This window comes from Enoplosus armatus, chromosome 4 (assembly GCF_043641665.1).
Source record: "Enoplosus armatus isolate fEnoArm2 chromosome 4, fEnoArm2.hap1, whole genome shotgun sequence".
Lineage (NCBI taxonomy): Eukaryota > Metazoa > Chordata > Actinopteri > Centrarchiformes > Enoplosidae > Enoplosus > Enoplosus armatus.
Window position 1 is genome coordinate 12,173,120 of NC_092183.1, and position 21,410 is coordinate 12,194,529.

The 21,410-nt window shown below is 40.9% G+C and overlaps 1 protein-coding gene across 1 annotated transcript in view; it reads right to left on the reverse strand.

The window, feature by feature from the left end:
- Window positions 1–2,310: 2,310 nt before the first annotated feature.
- The window catches only part of frmd3 (FERM domain containing 3), a 47,277-nt gene continuing 28,177 nt past the window's right edge, over window positions 2,311–21,410 (reverse strand). Inside the window, exons 8-17 of the mRNA XM_070904198.1 lie at window positions 20,767–20,855; window positions 19,675–19,738; window positions 19,230–19,265; window positions 18,614–18,622; window positions 16,922–17,010; window positions 14,526–14,600; window positions 12,937–13,005; window positions 12,546–12,670; window positions 3,430–3,667; window positions 2,311–2,791 (exon numbers count right to left, since the gene is read on the reverse strand). Coding sequence (XP_070760299.1) covers window positions 2,311–2,791; window positions 3,430–3,667; window positions 12,546–12,670; window positions 12,937–13,005; window positions 14,526–14,600; window positions 16,922–17,010; window positions 18,614–18,622; window positions 19,230–19,265; window positions 19,675–19,738; window positions 20,767–20,855 — 1,275 coding nt within the window. The remainder of the gene's footprint in view (window positions 2,792–3,429; window positions 3,668–12,545; window positions 12,671–12,936; window positions 13,006–14,525; window positions 14,601–16,921; window positions 17,011–18,613; window positions 18,623–19,229; window positions 19,266–19,674; window positions 19,739–20,766; window positions 20,856–21,410) is intronic.

The following is a 21,410-nucleotide window of genomic DNA, read 5'->3' on the forward strand; positions in this document are numbered from 1 at the left end:
TCATTTGATCTGAAGTCATTTCTCATCGCTGTCCCTCTCTATGACTGACAGGCAGCGTCTGTATGATGAACAATCACGTGGCGATGGATGTCAGCTTCCAAAAAGTGACTGATGTGTTTCTCATCAAGGCTACAGGAGTCTGATTCAGTCTTCTGATTTCTGATTTCTGATTTCTGATTTCTTTGGCCCAACCATGAGTCAGGTCATAAGGTTACGTCTCGGTTTCTTTTTATACTGTGATCTCAACTCTCAACTGTAACGTCTATCCTGTATTACAAAGACCGACACATTTTGACGCTCCTTTGAACTCCTAGCATAAAGTCACAATCTGCAATTAATTCCTTGTACCAAATTTGACAGATTTTTAAATCAGTTTTCAAGGTTTCAATCTTGATATTATTTCTTTTTGACTCCATGACTCCAGACTTTTTGGTAACTACCAGCCATATCAGCAGTGAGTGTCCATCATGAACACGGCTTTATATCTCCTCAAACCAGAATCACATTCTTCAGAGTTCACTTTTAAACATCTTCCCCATTTTCAGCTCCTGATAACGCTGTCTTGTTGGTCACTGAAATTAGAAAATAATACTGTCACATACTCTGTTTAAAGGTATAAACAGTTGCAGTCATTTAAGTGATAAACACAGGACGCTGAACATGATGTTATCACAGATTCTCTTAGAAATGGCTACAAATCATTTCTAATTTGATTTGGTGACTAAACTGCTGATCTGCTTCCTGTAAGTTAAATACCTGCAACTGTTCTCCTGCCATGTTCGTTCAGTCCGATCAACATCTTCTACACCAGAAAACCACCTGTATGAGAGATTTAAACGCAACACGTGTCCCATCACCTGCAGTATAGTTGGAGTATACACACCTGTTCCTCTGGGCTTTTTTGCGTGTACCGTCCTATCACTTCAAATCCCACTAAAACATATACAGAGCTCCCCCAAAACTAGCACACCATCGACTAACAAATGAACCACCTGTAAGTCCAAAGTCACCGTTTACAGCATTACACTACTATTCCCTATTCCTTTTTCTCATATGCCTACACCTTTTGTCCCTTTAGCCTTTCTTTATAGGTTTTATGTTAAAACTCTCTTTAAACACACTGACAGATGCACTGGTAGCCTCAATCAGTGAGCTACCAAAACAACAACAAAACACACATCGTCACAAACAGACTAAAGTTTCTCTCCTGCCGCCCTCCTGTTGTCCCAAAATGACATCACATAATCTGAAACAGCTGTAATCTGTGGTCTGTGTAAAAGATTTGTGCTATAGCCTCTGTAGGAAAAACCCAGGGTGCTACCGAGTCAACAAATGCTGACGGTAGTCTTAAAAAATATCTTCAATTTCTCAACACCCATCACCCCGATAAATTTGCTTTTTTTTTGTTATCTTTTGTAAACTCTTAATTTCAAAATAAGCTCAAAGTAGATCCTCTGACTGAAAAATTCCTGAAAGATCTGGATCACATAAAAATGTACAAAACGTTAAAAACAACTTATTTAAGATTGGTATTAATTATCAATATTTCTCTTGTTTTTTTAAATATATATAATGTACCTCTGACTGTGGCTATTGTTGCGTTCAGTGACAAATCAATCTCTTTCTATGCCCACCCACTCCGTCATGACTGACAGGCTCTGTGACCAATCAGGTGCTCTGCTCTGAGGGCGAGAACCAATCAGGGTGGTTGGTGATATTTACCAAAGAGTCATTGCTTCAGCTCGTCAGCATCAGGAGTGAACAGACCTTTACAACTTCTATTAAAACCAAACCAACCACTTCTTTTCTGAATCTTTATGTGACTTTTTCTCCCGCCCTCTTATTTTCATGAATCTCTCCCTTCCACAGGCTCTTCCTCGAGCACTTAACAGTACCTCTTGTCCTCTTTCTTTTCAGTTCATCACTGCCAAAGTGTCTATCTTAACAAGTGATTGAATCCTATTATTAAAATCGTATTTCTCTCTTTTACTTCAAGACAGTAAACTGTGCTGCCAAAGAGGTGAAACAAATCTACTTGTTTGGGTGTAATTCAGTCAGAAATAATGTTATAATGAGGCGACCTCCATCTGAGGCCCCTTTTTAATAAAACATCCTTCTACAGTTTTGTGATCCATTGCACCTGCTCATAAAATAAACTGGGGAAATTGTTTCATCCCATTGGCAGCCTGGTTCTTTTGTCTCAAGAGGCACCTGTTGTTAAGACTTACAAGATTTAATTACATGTTAAGACAGACATTTGGACATATTTGACTCCTCACTCTCTCCCTTTCCTTCTCCTTCTCCTCCTCTTCAGTCAGACCAGAGGTTCTCCATGGCCATGCTGATCCTACACAGGATCCAGCGCCGAAGCGGGCAGTAATACTCGTAGTGAAACTGCTCAAACTCCGGCGTCTGGCGGATCTCGTGGAGGAACGACACGTCGATGTCTGACTCCAGCAGTAGCAGCAGTGTGGGCACAGTGACGAGCAGGACGCCCATTACCACGGCAACGAAGCGGGCCACGCTCAACACACATGCGTTGACTCTCTCATTGGACGACAGCAGACGCAGGCTGCTGGTCAGGACTCCACCCATCCGACTTCTCGCAGCCAGTCGGGTGCGTTCGTAGGCCCGGTCTCGCTCCCTCTCGGCCTCCAGCTGGGCCTGGATGTCGGGGTCGGCGTGGAGCTCCCTCAGCAGCCTGGCGGGACTCTGGACCGGAGAGGAGAAGAGCAAGTCGACACCTCCCTGACTGTCGTCCACTGGGGTGGGTAGCATGCTGGCACAGGGGCTGGAAAGGAGAGGGAAGATATCCAAATACATTTAGAAAACACACATTATCATAATATATACAAAGTAGGAATGAAAAAGGGGAAGAAGGAACAGTCTGCTGCACTTCTGTTAGTGACTGTCAATGTTATCTACCAGCTACCACCATCTACAAATTTTGAGGAGTTGTAAGCTTTCCACTTTCCCTTTCAATCTACGTTGTGTATTGACAGCACTAGCTAGTGATTTGTAGTTATTATAGCATTATGTATATCATTATGTACATCCAGCAGATACAGAGCAACATTAGCAATTCATTAATTTATTCAGAGTCATGTTTCTGTTCACCTGACAAATGTAAATCCAATATTCACTTTCCTTTTAGCTCTGGTTTTGGTCTCCACAAACTGAGAGAAATAGCTGTCTCTTAGGCTGCTAAATGTTCACTAGCTAGTTGCTGAGTTTTGTCTTCGTCTGTCTGGGTTTTCACAGAAAACAGCTGTCTGCCGTGGCCAGAAAACGATGCTATGAGAGCTGTTGAACCAAAGCAGTAAAGTTGTGAAAAAAGTTGGAAAGTCAAAACAATGAGCTGAAAGAGGCCATGAAACAAAATTCTTTATCATAGCTGCTTTGAATAATTTGTTAGGAAACTCTGTGGACCTGTAGACAAGCTCAGAAATGGTGAGCGGGCCGCTGGCGTCGTCGTCTTCCTCCTCTTCATCTTCAGCTTTGGGCAACTGAGGTCGGACATTGGAGGTTTCCATGGAAACACGAGGAGGCTGCAGGTCGTTGCCCAAAGCAGAGTTTCCTCCCTCAGTACTCTGTTGGTCTGTGTCTGTAGGTGCGGCTGAAGGTTTGAGAGGAGACAAGGGGACAGAATCCTTCACGGCAACAACACCTGGTGAGGGAAAGAGACAGAAGAAACATGTTTTATATTACATTGTGTACTGGGTTTAAAGATAACTGCCATTAGCGTGAGAATATATAGATATGAGAAGGCAAAATACAGTGAAACAGCATCATGACAAGTCAGACTGAAGAGCAAAACATTTCACACAAATGGGATATTATGTCATATTTATACATGTTGTAAAGGTTAGAAAAATGTAATTTCTATTCAAGAAAAATAACATTTGGTTATGTGCCATTAGTAATAATCTTTCTACATATTCCATACTACATACTAATACTGTAGTATAATGTATACATTAGGCGCTAATGCTGATAAAAAATGACCAAACTGCCACATTGATTTTTTCTTTTTAAACAGGATGCTAAATTGTGCAGTTTGAGCTAAATCATGTCAATTTAACTGTGACTTTGTAATATATACAGCTATTTTCAAAATATAAAACCATACAAATATCAAGCAAATGTTATTTTCACAAGAAAAAAAGACTATATTTATTTTTTCTGAGCTGTTGACAGAGCTGCCGCACCTTTATCAACTATCACCTGACCTTTTCTGAGTAGTCTCTTAATGTCTGTTGTATGTTGTCACATACACAAAACACAGCTATTTAGTATGCAACTGGGACAAGGGGCCACTCTCAGCTGTAGCTTTTTATGCTGCAGTTGAACACATGAGCCACATGATGGCGTTCCTGTATTTCTTACGGACAAAGCGCTCTCTGATATCACCCATAATACAGACATGTGAAATAAAAAAAAGTCTAATATGAATAAAATATCAATAAATATCCAACTGTGCTTCAACCTTGAAAATGAGAGGGCAGTTACACTATTAGAGTGGCTATATATAAAAGTGTTCTCATCTGCTTGGCTCTAAGCGTGTCGCAGCTTTAAGTCATTGCATTTGGCCTACGGATGCTGGCAGGGGACATTAACCCTGTGAGTGTTGAGTAATATACTTCAGGCTGTGAGGAACTTCAGGATCCTGTTTGAACTGTCATAATGTTCAAGCATGCTGATTTCAATACATAGCTCAATTAAAATAAAATCATGAAAATACTGCTGCAGTGTAACAGACCTTCCTGCTGATGTGACGTAGCCTGAGTGGAGAGTGTGTGTGTGTGTGTGATGGACTTCACTCTGAGGTGTTGACATAGTGATGAGTTTCTCAGACATTACTGATGCCTCGGTTCACATGATGAATGTGTATGTGTGTGTATATGTATATATATATTTATGTATATGTGTACGTGTGAAAACAAGCCCAGCTGTCTTCCTGTGATGGATTAAGTAGGAGTTGGGAGGGAAATGTCCGATGACATATGACTCAGCTAGTCAACACTTCATCTCGTGATCACACACAAACGCACACACACAAACACACACACACACACTGCTAGACATAGAAATTGCAAATATTCAGTATGCAGTATGTTTCATTGCATAATACTAAATCAGCATGAGCTAAAAGAGTCGAACCACAACCACAGTTAATGGCCATCAAACATTAACAAGTAGTCTGTTAGTTCACTGTACATGGCTAACACAGAAACGTTGAAATATCAAAGAAAGCACAACACCACAAACCTCACAATGCCAGAGAAACTTGAGGCCAAACTGACTAATCAGTTACCATGCCAACGGATTCAAATACGAACTGAAAGAAATTAAAGAAGGACAGAGAAGGGGAGTGGAAAACCTGAGGAGCGAGTGGTGACAGGTACCATGGAAACAGAGTCAGCAAAAAGGCAACGAGTGGCTGAACTCAGAGAGGAGAGGGGCATTAAACTTGAAAACAGGGAAGCAGGAGAAAAATGAAAGGAGCCAAACAACACAGACGTGAAGAAGCTGGAAGCAAAGTGATGAAAATAGACATAAATATTCAACATTTGACCATTACTGGTTGCGGCTTGAGTAAAACATTGCATCAGACTCGGCCAGTAATAGCCTGAATTTATCATAATTCATCTTCTCACAGATGCACAGTTGCACACCACACATAGGGCAAGACCGAACTGTAATAGAATACAGATTTATTATACGGAAAAAATATGAATCAATGGGGATTTTCACAGTTGGGTCTCAGGTCCTCCTCAAAATGATGGACCCATGCTTAAAGTAGCTGTATTAAAAATCGCTCACGCTCATATTCACACCAATTTAGAGTCGCCAATTAACCTAAAAACATTACTTTAGAAGTAAACATTGGTGAATTTTATGGACATGAATGAAACCAATTTACGATGAAGCAAGCAACCATCGCGCTTGTAGTTTTTAAAATGTTGATTAACTTTGTTAAAATCACAAAGGTTTCAATTTCTTATAGGAACTGCTGTAGCCTAGTGGATGGAGATTTGTCTGAGAATATGGAAAGAAAACTCCAGAAACTCGCTTTTTTTTCAGAAAGACCAATGAAAGAAATACAAATGTAAAAAGAAACACCAATAAGAGAACGCATGGAGTTGCAGAAGCAAGTGGAACAGAGGCTAATCCGTACATGACACCACGACTTTGGCTCTCTGTAATCATAATGTAAAAAAGCAAAACATTTAAAGAAGTCCTCCTTCCCTTTCCACATTCACCTCACCAGATGATTATTCAGAAACTCCACTCTTGGAAAAGGTTTTATTCTATTTTTAAAAGAAGTAAGAAATCCTGAGCTCTGACTTTCAATTTAACACACAACACAGTTACTCTGCAGTTTTCCCATTTATAACACTGTCTGCTTTCTGTCCTGTTAGCTCAGATACAAGCTTCTCCTTAGATGTGGTGATTCACACTACAAGACGCTAGATTCCTGCGTGGCCAGCAAACACACACACACACACACACACACACACACACACACACACACACAAGCAAACACACACTCATGCTCACTCAACAGGGTTTTCCCTGTTATGTAAGTGTAGACAGACCTATTTATCTTTGTCATGCAACCTCATCATCGACAACCAAACACACAAAGTATATTTATCTGTACAACTGTACATGTGAGTGAGAACAGAGCCATCTTTTACAGTACTGTGTGTTTACGCAGCTCTTCTCAATTTGATTGATTTCTCAGCTCCTGCTACTGAAGCAACACACAAGAAGTTTTAAATCTTTTTAAGTACTTTTTAACAGCTGTTAGAAACAGTACTGTATTACATGTTAAGAATGTTTGTTAAATGCTAAAATGTAAAAGTTCACAGTAACTGCAGACTTTCTCCTCTCATGCACACTTACTCTGCACAGTTTCAAGTGAAAGAGAATGATGAGCTGTAAAGACTCCTAAACCTGATGAAGATTCAGTGTCAGTGTTCAGTATCAAGGACACTTCAGTAGGGTGGAGGTATGCCGACAGGGGTACCGTGAGGCCAGTAAGTGAGTGTCTTAATGTCTACATGTTCCTAATTTACACAGAATCCACAGAGTGTCATTACACATCTTCAAATTATAACTGATATTAAATAAAAACAAGGAGATAATTAAGAAAAATCATTATTAATACTTTTATAAAAACTTTTGTTAAATCTTGATAAAGAAATAAGGCTTTCTTTTTGCTAATTTACCTTTGCATTTATGAAGTTACTCAAAGTTGGTTTTGAATTCAAGAAACTTTTTCATCTCATAGTCTTATAAAACTTAAACAGAAATAAAATCATGAAAATAATATTCAAGCAGCTCTCTTCTGTGGCTCCATTCACAAATCTACCATCCAAATGTTCAAAATGTCTTCCTGAATCATTCAGCCTGCTGTTTTACAACAAATCTGTCTGCCAGAGTGGATTATATGTAGTTACTTCAACACACATTATGTTTGTGAATGCTGCATACTACTCTCTCTCTCTTTCACACACACACACACACACATACACACACATTAAAGAGATCTCTTGAGAGTCTCAGGATATTTGATAGATTACACTTACAGTTTGCACCACGCGGTTGCCACAACAAACCTGGCAACCCAACTACTGGGCTAAACTAGCTCATACATTTACAGCACGTTTCTTGATACTGATTTAAATGTAGAAATACATGTTTAAAGCTGCATCATACAGGGATGATTGAAAGGCCAATACTCCAGTTTTCAAAAGATGGGAAACTGAATGCAACTAAACTTTAAGAAACTGCAAAACAAAAGATGCACCACACTAAACTTGTATGTGTCTTGATGTCAATCTGACGCATGTTTCTGTTTCTGCCACCCAGTCTTACTCTGTTCCAGCGTATTTCTCGGAAGTCCAGTATTGATTTCGGCGATGCGTCCTCCATGTCCCACCAGCCGCACATAAACATCCCGGGCCGTGTGATTGGCTATACGTAGATGCAGGCTTCGTCGTGTTGTTATCTTCACCTGGCACCTCAAGGCCTCAGCCACTACTATCGAGGACGCCCGCTCATCTGCAGGCTCCCCTGGGTGGAATACTTCAAGAGGCCCGGCCTGTCCCTCCTCCATTCCCTCACCCTCCAGCCTCTCTGGGGTCATGTCCAGCCCGAGTCCCCCTGCCCTGCCCTGGCTCCCGCAGCTCAGGGTGTCGCCTACGTGGGTTCGGTCGCTCACCCCCAACTCCAAACTGCTCTGCATGAGGCCGCCTCCAACATCACTGCTGTTTCTGTGCTCGAGGACCTCCATTGTTCAGTCTGATGACAAACCTCAAACACAGCTGTCGACTGCCCGACTGACCAGGCTGCCAGCTGAGCTCTGAGGCTGGGATGGGCACGCACACACACACACACACACACACCTATACTGAGAGAGATGGTGAGAGACATGCACCAGACACATTCTCTCTCTCTGATACACAGACATGGCGGGTCCTCCTGTGAATGTCAGCGATGTTAACAAAGAGTGGAGGGGCATTAGAGGAGGATCAGGCCCAAAGCTGCAGTTTCTATATATAACCAGGTGGTCCTGGCTGCAGAGGGGCAGCTAATCTAACTCTGATTACACAGGGGCAGGCCTGACCCAGGGTGGGATGGGGATCACTTTCTTTTCCTCTCTGCAAGACTTCTTTATCTCTGTCTTTATATCCGACATTTTGTATTTCTGTTTCACTCCACAGTAAATATGTTACACTCCAACACTGACAGACAGAGAGAGACATTCGCTCAAACACACACAAACACACATCCCTCCAAGCTAATTTTTGATTACAGACAGGCAAGTGTGGACTGTGTGGGGACATTAATAAGCATTAATATGAAATGAACTGTACAGTGGTTGGCTTGAGGATAAAAGAAGACTTGTTGCATGACTCTCAGGATCCCATGTGTTGTGTTAAGTGATGACAGGAGCGTGGATGAAGCCTCAAATGTGAGACATGAATATGGAGTCTAATCCCTATGAAACATCCATGAGTGATAGCCCTAGCCAAAATATGACCAGTGTGTGTGTGTGTGTGTGTGTGAGAGTGGATTTTGGTAGATAAGAAGGGGGACAGGCTGTACAAACAGAACAAGGTCAGCACTGACCTTGGGTCAGCTTCCTGTTTCCCCTCTAATGGCTGAGATTAGTGCTCTGAATATAGACGGTGATCCTAGACCATCTCGAGGACACTTTATCCCAAAGTCCTTGCAGTAGCCTTCTTAAAAGAGTCAGCATTTGACTGTTTAAAGGTGGGGATATACTTAAAATTATAGTTTGGACGACGTCGTCATAGAAAAGGCACAATCATTCAAATGGGGAATCATTTTCTTGAAGGCATTCATGGTTTTGCACTCGGTAGTACACACAAAAAGTGACAGAAGCACTTGTGTGAGAAATGAAAAGAGAGAAGTTCAGACCCTGTTTACATTATCATCTCTACACCTGGAACAAGTGCTTCCCCCTTCCTCCTGGAATTTCTGTAACTTATCGGATGGTGGTTCCCGGCCTTAACCTCACTTCCCCTGAAGTCTTCTAAAATTGTACTCTTTGAGAAGTAATATGTTAGTATCTTTTCAGAGCAATATGTTGTTCTCTGTTTTAAATAACTTCAAGATTCAGTCTACTGATAAGTGTTAGACAGTGGCCTGAGACCAAATATGGTCATCTGCCTTGTCATCTTCTAAATCTGGGTAATTCTGGGTTGACATAGGGCCTTTGACTGTTCTGGGTGAAATCCAAAACATTTTCATCAATGGCTCATTATCAACCCCCCACTGTAGCATGGTTTATTAAATGATAAACAACCAAAATGTTTTCTATTATATTGAGTATCATACAGCACAGACTAGCAGGAACTGCAGCAGGAAACGAAGCATTCTCAAATCGAATTTCTTGTCATTGCTCAGCCTGTATCCTGTCAGTGGTGCGTGAGGTCCTTGATTTGATGACTACCTCCCTGCCCCTCCCAAACTAACCAAGTGAGACAGACGAGATGCTTACTGCTGCAGCTCTTTGACCCTGAGCCAAGAAGTATTGATTTTCCTCTAAATGGGATGAGGGGAGACGGGAGAAAGACAGAGAGAGAGGAGGAGAGAGAGGAGGAGAGAGGCAGGTGGCGTAAATTCTGTCAGAAGAGGCGTGAGAGAGAGAAGAAATCTATCAGCAGTTTGAAGAGAGTGATGGCACAACAGCGTGATTGTACTGTACATGTGTGAAGGCCTAAAGAGCATGGCTCGGGTCAATGTGTGAAAATGAAGGAAGTAAGGAGGGAGGGAGGAAGGAGGGAGGGTGGGGTGTAAAAGATGAAGGAAAGGAGTTAGGTAATATGAGAGGAAGGGCTCAATGTCTGTGAAAGACAAAGGGTCGTGTCCTGTAATATGTGGATAGATGGATGGATGAAAGAAAAGAAAAGATACATCACAACAACAATAACTCAGTAGTATGGACAGGCTCTTTGCAAGGTAATTAAGTCCAACACTTTTATACTTTCAGATGGTTTTACAGACTAAAATCTCTTCAAACTGTGTCTAGCTGCCAAAATCCAAATGATAGAAACTGGATTGAGTTGATAAAAACGTTTACACACTCATCTGCACTCACTGCAATAGGCTTTACAAGCAACATTGATTTGTGCTGGTTGGACATTGGTGTTTTGATTTTTTGGGTAAACATTAATTTAGTTATATTCTCCTTTAAAGAAACGCAGAACATCAGCCAAAGATAAGGCAGTAAACATCAGTGCTCTGTGCTCTGTGACGTCCCTCCCTCTCTTTCCCTGCAGCTGGTGTGGTTGGTTTAGGAAATGGTCTGCACCTGAGTAGCTTGGGCCTTAAGGTACGGTCACATTACATTTACATTCAACAAAGTTTCCCCCGCACTCTGCCCTTCTCAAGTTTCAAGTGTATCAGTGTTTCTGTTTAATGAAGGTGAACTCTGACCTGTGAGCAGCTGGAGATCACACCGAAACAGGAAGCACATGCTTAAATTTCAATAGAAGTGAATGAGAGACGGAGCAAATGTTCGTAGGATGGAAGTTTTTCTAATAACATCTGACTTCCCTCTTACCTCTGAAACCAAACCTACGCCCTTGTCATTCTCTCTACCAGACACACACACTCACATGTATTTACATAACTTTCTTGCCTTTTCCTCCACCTCTCTTATATCCCATTTCTTTATTTGGTTTAACATATCTTCTGCCATGTGACCTTCCATTTGTCTTACATTTACCCTCACTTTCTCCTGTTATGCTGTGGCACACACGGCATGACCGGAGCTGGTGGCGTTCATCCTTCCTAACCTTTGTTCATTCTCCTCAGCCCTGGAGTCCATTTTCTCCTCTCTCTTATTCTCTCCATCTCTTTTAACTCCTCTCTGTCCGCCCTGGCTCTCATATTGTCTTGTGTAACCTTAGCCTGTGCTCTTCCCTAACAACAAGATTTATGCTTTAATCAGATAATAGGTCGCAGTGGAGAGTGTCGGGAATAATAACGGAGAGAAAAGGCGACAGAGAAAAACGCTAATATGGAAAAAATGTCAAGAGGGAAACATTAAATCCCACAGCGTCCTGCGGAAAAGGCCTTAAAATACCAACTACTCTGTGCTGCTTCAGTGGATTTTCTCCTGAGCAATGCTGCTCTGCTCGGCACATCACCTCATAAGGGGAAAGAAAACAGACCCTACTCTTCTACCCTCTCATGGGGAGAGAACTGATCCCAGTTCAGCCTTGAGCCAGTGTCAACAGGCCAGCTGATAAAAGGCTTAGCTGAAAAATCCTTCAGCAACCACTATCATTATACACCTCACCACTATGGCTACATACTGCTACATCATTTCTAAATACTGTCCTAAAATATTTCCTAGAAAGTACTATAGTTCTAATAATAGGGTAAATAGACAGTGTTTCATTAATTGATTCTAATAAATTGCTTGCTTAACCTAGAGTCTTTTAGTCAGCTGCAAACAACATGAAAACGTGTAAAATGTGTCTCTTGGTAAGCATACACTTCAACATAAATAGGGAATAACGTTTCCAATAATACATTTATAATGAATTAATATTTATTTGGGTTTAAATTAAGCTTTTCTTTTACAGAAAATCTTATTTTCACTATAAATTGTACTAAATTACATACTTCATTAATGATAACACTAGCTGGGTCTATCGCTCTGTTTCTGTGAGGTCACAAAGTGTATCTTCCTCTGTAAAACACACACAAAGTCAGACACATGGACACACACAGGCATGGTGGTAAACTCCCGGAGGATCATGGGAAGGGTATTTTTAGCATGCTGTGATTGGTGTCTCCAGGGAGACAAGACTGATGGAGGGATGGGAGCATCAGCTGCTCAATTAACGCTTTCTGTCTGAGGGTTCTGCATGTGCTTCTTCCTACACAAGGGAGACCCCATGTGACTTTCCAGAGGTCTGTGGCAGGAGGTCATGTGTGTGTGTGTGTGTGTGTGTGTGTGTGTGTGTGTGTGTGTGTGTGTGTAAGTAACATCCTACCATTGTCTGTAGCCGTCTCTTCGTATTCGTTGGTGGAGGGCAGTGCAGGTACCAGCGGCTCCATGTTCATGATGAGGTTTTTATGGCTCAGAGAGTTAAAACTTCGACTCTGACCAAACTGGGCTCTGAAAAACACAATCATCAACTACACGGACTGCTTTGTGCGTTACGTTCAGATGTGTGTTGTCTTGCATAATGAAAGCATGTCTGCTCCAGATGTGGCTCTAATTTATCTTTTTTTGCACATTTTGAGCTCCATAAATGGATGATAATTTGATTTTTCCATGTGATATCCCTCGGTAGAAGGATATTGTATATATATTATGTAAATAAGCAAGCAATAACTTTTAATAACTGTTTTCTCACTGTGCGCAGGTGATTTGTCACTTACCTGCGCACCTCTGGAGGCTCTCTCTGAATCTTAGAGCTGGCTTCTATCACCTCCTTGGCCACTCTTCCGCTAACCAAAGAAAAAAGACAAAGAGGTGCAACTGCTGTAAAAATACTTTCATCTATCTCTATCTTTCTATGTTGCATTTTTGCTCTGAATTATAAATAGCTTTGCAAAATAAAACAATGATTTACAACAGCGGCAAAATTATTATTATAAGCATAGATTTAGACATGGGACTCGAAGAGCGGCAAGTAACATTTACAGGTCATCACTGTGCATAAAAGCAAGTCTATAAAAGGCTTAATCACTTCTCGTTTTAATTGAACACTCCTCAAACTCCTCAGGCTTCAGTCAGGCTCATATTGAGTTAAAAAGACCTTGATATCAGTTTTTAAATTGGAATCAAGAGTCTGACTGATAAGACGACATCTGAAGAGAAACATATGTCATGTTTTTATCTGTGTTTTTCAGTTATTCCTCATATTCAGTGCTGTTTCTGTGCTGCTGAGCAGTCAGTTTCCTGCCGGCAGGGTCAGCTGCTCCATTAGTCTGATTGTTGGGCGACTGGAGCTTCTGGACTCTGACCACTCTGTTTCCAGCCAGCAGGCTCCACCATCCCCCCCATCAGCCTATTGCTATAGAGATTGATGGTTAGGTCGTAAATTAGAGGGAGAAATTAAACATCTGGGGTGGTTCTCATCCACAAGGGATATCAGTACTGCGTGCTGGCAAAAGTGGGCATACAGTATACTGGAAAATGCTGTATAGATGAACAGTAGTCGGCTGGTCCAACACAAGTTTGATGAAGATCTGACCTGCTCTGCTTTATGAAAATTGCTTTCGTTTGTAGACCACAAATATCTTTTCTGTGTGCATTTGCAGAAATGACCAATTCCCACATTTCCCATATAACTCCACCATATGCTATTATTCATCGTTGAGCCCTTAAGCCAAACTGCTTTAGCTAGCTGATGAAATGGAGCGGACTGAAGTGTAAGCCTGGTAAAGAGCTTTGTCTGAGAGGAGAATCGGGGCTAACATGGCTTCAATAACAGACTTATGAAGAGGCTTTCCTGTGATATTAGAGTCAGTAAATCACAGAGACCAACGCCAAACTGGATGTAGGTGCTCATGTACAAAGAGGAGAGGCACCATGCTGATGGGCTGAAAGTAAATCAGCATGTGTGGTATGTCAGTTTCTCAGGTTAGTGCAAGTTCACTATCATTCACGAGTCACTGTAGTTAATTTTAGTCGTACTCACTCACTGGCTGAAACCAATGATTTTATCGACAGTAAAAGTATAATTGCAAAGTAGAGTGATGGAGTAGTAGAGTGATGACCTGCCAATGAACCGTGGGTGATTTTGCATTTTAAAATCTCTGAAGTGGTTGAATCGGACCGTCTTTCTGCATAACTTCTCTCCCATGTGGTTCCATTTTTTGTCTCTGTTTTCCAACTCTCTTCACACATATAGATCCCGCTCTCGTCCTTTACCACATATGACACATCTTTTACTGTCTGTCACTGTATTGTCTGTAAAAGAAAATACTCACTCTTAGGAAAACTAACTTGAAAACTGTCTCACCTGTATCTGAACCTGCTGCCTTTGAAGAAGATGTTACTGCTGGAAACTGTCTTTATCTGACTTGACTTTGCACACCTGTCAGAGGGAGGGAGGAAGAAAGACAAAGAACTTCATTATTACAAAGCCTCTGCGGCACAAACAACTCATTCTTCTAAAAACATTTTCATGGCTTTTTGTTTCGTGACTGTAACATTAACCCTTACCGCAACACATCTACCATATTCTTTCAGGTAATGTACCAACAGGGAGTGAGTTACTGTGTTACACAAACTAGCCTCTTAGTAAGCAGAAGAGGAAGGTGTTTCAAGGTGTATCAAGTTGCTGCTGTAGGTCAAACCTTCATGTTTCGTTCAGGATCATTTATCATGCAAAACCAAACTCCAGAGCAGCAGAGATGGTGCGAGAGTACAGACACACACCTCTGCTCTGCTTAGTGTGTGTGAGAGAGACAGACGGTCTCAAAGCTCCGCTTGGGTGCCATTTACAAACTCAATTCACTCTGATTTGATTAAGCTGCTCTGATGCTTGTCTGACATCCGAGATGACATCCACTCCCTCTCTGTCTGCCTCTCAGAGGCACATGAGCTGCTGTCATTAAGAAATCAGAATCCAGAGTTATACAGGCTTCGGCCAGAAAGCTTTCATAACTTTATAACCTTGTCTTCCTTTTGAAAGCTTTCTTACATGTAATTTAAACAAGATGGCACAAGACCTGTGGAAGAACTGGCACATTGTAGCAGCAAATAAAATAGTGTACAGTAAATATAGCAAAGACAAATCATATGGAAATATTTCAAAACTAAAACATGTTTTAAGTGAACAGTACTGCCTGCAGTAAAGAGGGAAAGGTGGACCTTCAGAGGAAGGTCACCATGAAGAAATCAAAAAGCAGCCTCTCAGCCCCGCTCCACATCTTCCTCACTCTTCCTCCGTTGCAGTTTGTTTTAACCTGGGTGGGTGTTCTCTCTCTTCATTATCTCAATCTTCCTTTGGACTCACATGAGCTCCTTTTTAAATGCATATATTTAAGGATTTAAAGTCCATTTGTACTCCAGAGTGTTCTGCTTGTCTGCGTGGGATCTGTTGCGTCCACAGATTTCCTGATCTGTCAGTTAACAAAACAATCTCACCACAACGTCCACTCAAGGTCCACGCTGTTCTAGAGCTTTTGTTTCTATCACACAATCTTCTTCAGCAGGTGGAGCTGCCCTGCTGTCTCTGGATTTTCACATGAACACTTTAGGGACCTCCTGTTGGTAAGGCTGCAGCTAAAGATTATTTTCATTATTGATTCATTGGTCTATAAAACTGTGTAGTAAACTGTGAAAAGCTTCCCAACGTCCAAGGTGACATCATCAAATGTCTTGTTTTGTCTGACCAACAATCAAAAGCCCAAAGATATTCAGTACAAATGAAATCTGCAAATTTTCACATTTATGAAGCTGGAACTAGGTCATGTTTAGCATTTTTGCTTGAAAATTTACTTAAACGATTAATTGATTATCAGAATTGTTGCAGATTGCGGATTGAGATCAAGTTCATTCTTGACAGCTTTGACAAAACAATATATCAGTGATCTGTCACGTTGTGATGTGATCTCTCAGGGTGTTTAAAGGAGAAAGAGGAATAGTTCAAGTCTTGTGAAACTGTTGAGATGTTTTGAGCAACTCAGAACACAAGGAGTACGATCACATCTCTGACAACTTCCTCTGCTGTCGTGTGACTATCAAGTGCAATAAATTGCTTTGCTGATATTCCCACTGAACCTTGACTGAGGCAGAGAGCTCATTCATTTTAGTTTGCTAGCAACCTTGCATTCACCATGACCACAGACAAAAGTGGAGTTTGGTTTCCATTCTCTCTCTTTTGCCTTCACCCCAAGCTTGTTTCCATTCCCGACACGCCGGCAGTGTCAATAGTCAGTCAATATTCAGAGCGACGACCTCGGAGCGATCAGCTGCTCCACAGTGAAGGACAACGGCATATTGTAGCAGAGAGAGAGGCAGGAAAATAAGCTGAAAATAGTGATAATGTGCTGAAAGACCTAAGTGGAACATAAAGGAAAGCTAATATTAGCCACTAAAAATAGATTTGATTTAAATATGTTTAAAAACTGCTGCAACAGTTACCAACTAGATCAGTGCCATCTCGGTTAAATATTTATTATACATGATAAATATACAGTATGTTCCTCATGTTAAGCTCAACACTCCTTTTGGGAATGGTAAGTATCTTATTAGCTTTTTTACCAACAAATATTAACTAATCATTTTGTGGTGGAAGGGACATTTTGGGATGAAATAACGTGGTACAGTCTCAAGTGTCTCTGAGTTCAAGAGCAGCTCAATACATTTCCTGGACGTGTGTGTGTGTGTCTGTGTATGTGTGTGACGCACTTGTAAAAGGCTTGGTTCTCCACCCCGCACTTCCATAAGTGCTTACACGCTGCAGGGGTCGAAGTGTGAAATGTCAACACCAGTTTCTTCTGCACAGAAAAGGACAAAGACAGAGAGAGAGATGAGGATCAGAAATGAGATTACCAAAAGACGTGTGAATGAGGGCAGAAGAAGTGCTGAACACGATGAGAGGGAGCTGTGCAAAATGCTGACCCACAGACACAAAGCTGTAAGCTTAGCAAGATGTAAGACAGATATAGTGATTTGCCCATAGCGTTCAGCAGTTAAAAGGGCTTGTAGCTTGCAGAACATGGGTCTTTATGGACTAGGAGGAGTGATCTATTCCTGTAAATGTCTAGTTTTCAGTCCTGTGTGTCTGGTAATATGAGATCCCAGATCAATGCTGCTCTACAACACAGGGAGAGGGTGAGCGAGAGACGCTGGGAAGAAACACTGAGATCAATAACATGGGAGTGAGTTACTGTAAAACAGTAACAACCATGGTTCGCCACACATTTTTTTTTTTTTTTAAAGGAAAAAATTGGGATGTGGAAACCTCCAGAAAACAGTTTACTGCCGTGCTCTGATCCAGTTTGCTTCCTTTCCTACAGTCAGCTATGTTGCTCAACACCCTCAGTGTCACACATCACTTATATTAGGTATGTCGTTGTGATTTACACACATGTGCTGCAGTGGCCATGTGTGTGTGAAAGCACCAGAACTGCATGTTAAAATATTACTAACAAATGGTCCCACTTTGGCTGACATGCAAAAGGGCTTTTAAAGCATGACATGACATTTTCTGATGCTGATTTAACTCTGAAAAGATACATTTACATAACTAAAGTATTACACATCTTATGTTTCCAATACCTCATTCAATGGGATACACTAATTTGCAAGCTACTTTTCAACTGCTATCCCCTCGTGTAATGTTAAGCCCATTTGAATTAACATACCATTAACATTTATGTCTAGGCTGGGGCACCAATAGGTAACTAAAGAATATGATAAAAGGACATTTTACATTACAGTGTTGCAGTAATAAAGCATGAAAAGTTGCCATCAGCTCAAAGTGGGACAGTTAAGTTAATGTGTTCCAGGTGAAATAACAGAGGTGAGGGCAAAGAGTGAAATCATGCTGTGACCTGTCACACACAACACAGACAACGATTCAAATCCTTATCCTTAGATATGATGTAAATATATACAGTATACACACACATACACACACACACACACACACACACACACACACACACACACATATAAGGACACAGTCAAAATGAAGACATAAACAACTTTCTGATGTTAAATACATGACATGGACAGAGTTATAGATTATGCATCATAATCTATAGTTACTACTGACATGAAGCTTATTCTGAGAATGAGGCTATGGGGAATAGTTGCACAGGACAGGGATACTGACTGAAATTTTAACCATAGAACTGATTCTTTTTATTGACACAGACTCAAAATAACTGCGTGAACACATGAGCTTAAAACAACTTTTGTGTGAAATGATGCAACACAAAACAACACTGAACAAATAATGAGCACAGTAAAAGATGAAAAAGGCTCCTCCAGTCATAACGTGAGGTGAGAGCAGGACCGTGGGGAGAGGCATCAAATTGAGGATTTAAGTACGACATGTGTTTTGTGCTGCTATTGTTACTTGCATTTACTCACCAGTGATGACTATGTTTACACACAGAGAGAAGAGACAGAAACACAAAGATAAAACTGCATCTTCAGCCGCACATGAGTTGCCAAACAGACAAACAGGCAGACAGACTGACAAGTTAAGCAGAGATGGGAGAGCTGGTCTGAGCTTCTGTAATGAAGAGAATACTTATGAGACTGATTGATTGGCTGATTGGTAGATTAAAGACCAACCTGGCTTTATTATTAAGTATTTCTAAGGCACCTCTGACTGAATCAATATGGGTTAATATGTGAGTGGTAGTGTGCTGTCTTTCTTGCGAAATAAAGGTGATATGCACAAATATATATGAGGCATAATGCACCAAAATTACTGCTCAGAATCTACCACAGCTCTGGACTGGATGACAAACATCGAGCGTACAGATGAAACATGTGTCCCAAATGCAAGAAACCTGCTCTAGTTGTAATTTAACACAACGTTTGAAGTCAGTAGATACCGTCTGTGTCAGTTTCAAGCAGAAACGTCATTTCATTTATATTTGTCAGAGATGCTTCTAACATGGGTGTAGTGGAGGAGTCTCATATTTGGGCCACAGTCGACACACAATGTGAGTGAGGAGGTTATTCGTAACACACCCACCATCCTGTTACAGTGAATCCTGCCTGTTAAGGAGATCTGAAACAGCGACACACACACATATACAGTGTGTGTGATGGTGGACAGGATTACATAGACAAACAATACAGTTTCATAGCACATTTATCTGATGTAACCATTACGCTGATGAAGAAAGGGGAAAAGGATTGGAAGGAGGAAAGAGAGGAAAGGATGAAGAGTACACTTGGAGATCAAAAACAGTCACTAACACAAAACTGTGCATCTATGTCAGAGTTATGGTCTTTTTTCCAGAAGCACTGAACTCCACAAATGTTAGAGGTTGGGATCTAACAGGTCAGCATGATGATGACGACTCTGGTTCTACACAATTCATCATCATGATGGAGGAAACTACGCAGCACGTTTTATTCTTCATTTTTACCTCTTTAGATAAGAGAAAGTGCGTGCAGGAGGACACTGCTCTCACCTCTTTCTGAATCCCGATGACGTAAAAGGTTTTCCCTTCGAACTTCAGCTTGCTAACATCAGTCCTGCAAAGAACCATGATGTTATAACTTGACATGACCAGGGTTAAAGATAAATGATAACAACAAAAGTGAGTGAGTTCAGTGTTGATGATACTGAGGGAAATTTCTATTCTAAGGTCACAAAAATAACCAAAATTCTTAAAAATACGATTTGGCAAAGCTGTGGTCATGTCCTTTCAGCCATAACATACACTACTGTAAACATTGAGTTTTACCATTTAAGTTTGCTTACATTTGCAATTATTAACAGTGGTGGAATATAACTAAGTACATCTACTCAAGTACTGTACTTAAGTACAATTTTGGGGTGCTTGTACATTACTTAACTTCCACTTTATGCTATTTATACTTCAGTGAGGTAAATATTGTTATTTTTACTCCTACTGTATTTGCTAGTTGAATTTCATCAAAGCATATAATCATCTTACAATAAAACATTATGCTTTGTTATAGATTAAACTACCCACGAGCACATAAAGTAGTTAGGAATAGTGCCACCTTGACCTGCTGCAATATTAAATGCCCACAAACATCAATGCATCAGTAACAAAACATTTACAACAGTACAACACTCTAAAAGAGGTCTCTCTGCATAATGAGTACTTTTACTTTTGATATGTAAAGTACATTTTGCTGTTAATTCTTATGTACTTTTACTGTGAATGCAGAGGTATTGCTTCTTTTACTTAAGTAAAGGATCTAAATACTTTTCCCACCACTGCCTATTAACAATAGATGCTAAAAACTGTATATTTTTAGTTTCTACTACATGGTGTACTAGTGTACTTTATCAGTTTACATCAACAGTTGCAACAACAGTTAAAACGTCACCAGAGGCGGCAACATGTTCACCAAAATCCTGCAGGACATTCATCAAATTATTGAAGCAAGATAATCTCATAATGAGGTTTCATTGAGTTTAACTTCGAATATATGTTAAAAGTAATATTTGAAGGTATTTTCTGATGAATCATATGTGGCTACACATTTAATTTCCATGCTCACAGGAAGGATTAGGAACAAATTTGTACCATTTGAGGAGGTGGATCCTCTTGTTTCCCTGGAAGACCACAAAACCTGTGGCTGTGAACCCGAGAAAGGCTGTGGAGCCTGTGAAGTCCTGCAAACACACACACATGCAGAGTGAGAGGCAGCACACAGCGTTATGGGATACAGGTGGATTAACAGCGGGGAGGCAAGTGGGCCATCAATAATCTCCATGGTAATGGCACCTACACAAAATCACTTGTTTGTTTCAAACTTCATCACCCCAATTTGCAGAAACTGGCATCAAGAACAAAGCACAGAAAACACAGAACAGGTAGACGCAGTTTGATATAGTGAAGCGAAATGAAACCAATATCAACTCCAGAGTAGGAGCACAATATGTTCCTGACACTCTCCCACATCGTTGTTTATCAGCTGTACACCTCCTTTCCTCTGCTGGTGAGCCCCTCAGTATCTCTCTGTAAATCACTCACTGTGTCTCCCCACATTTTCTTGCTTACTTTCTCTGATTCTGGATCTTCACAGATCTGCAAGAGCATGATTCTTCAGTCCCTGCAATAACAGCCATTTCCAGCAAACCAAATTAAAAACAGCCCCACTGACAAGAGTGGAGCAGATAAAGGAGATCCTCTCCAATAGACGGAATTTAAATATCTTGTTAATCTGA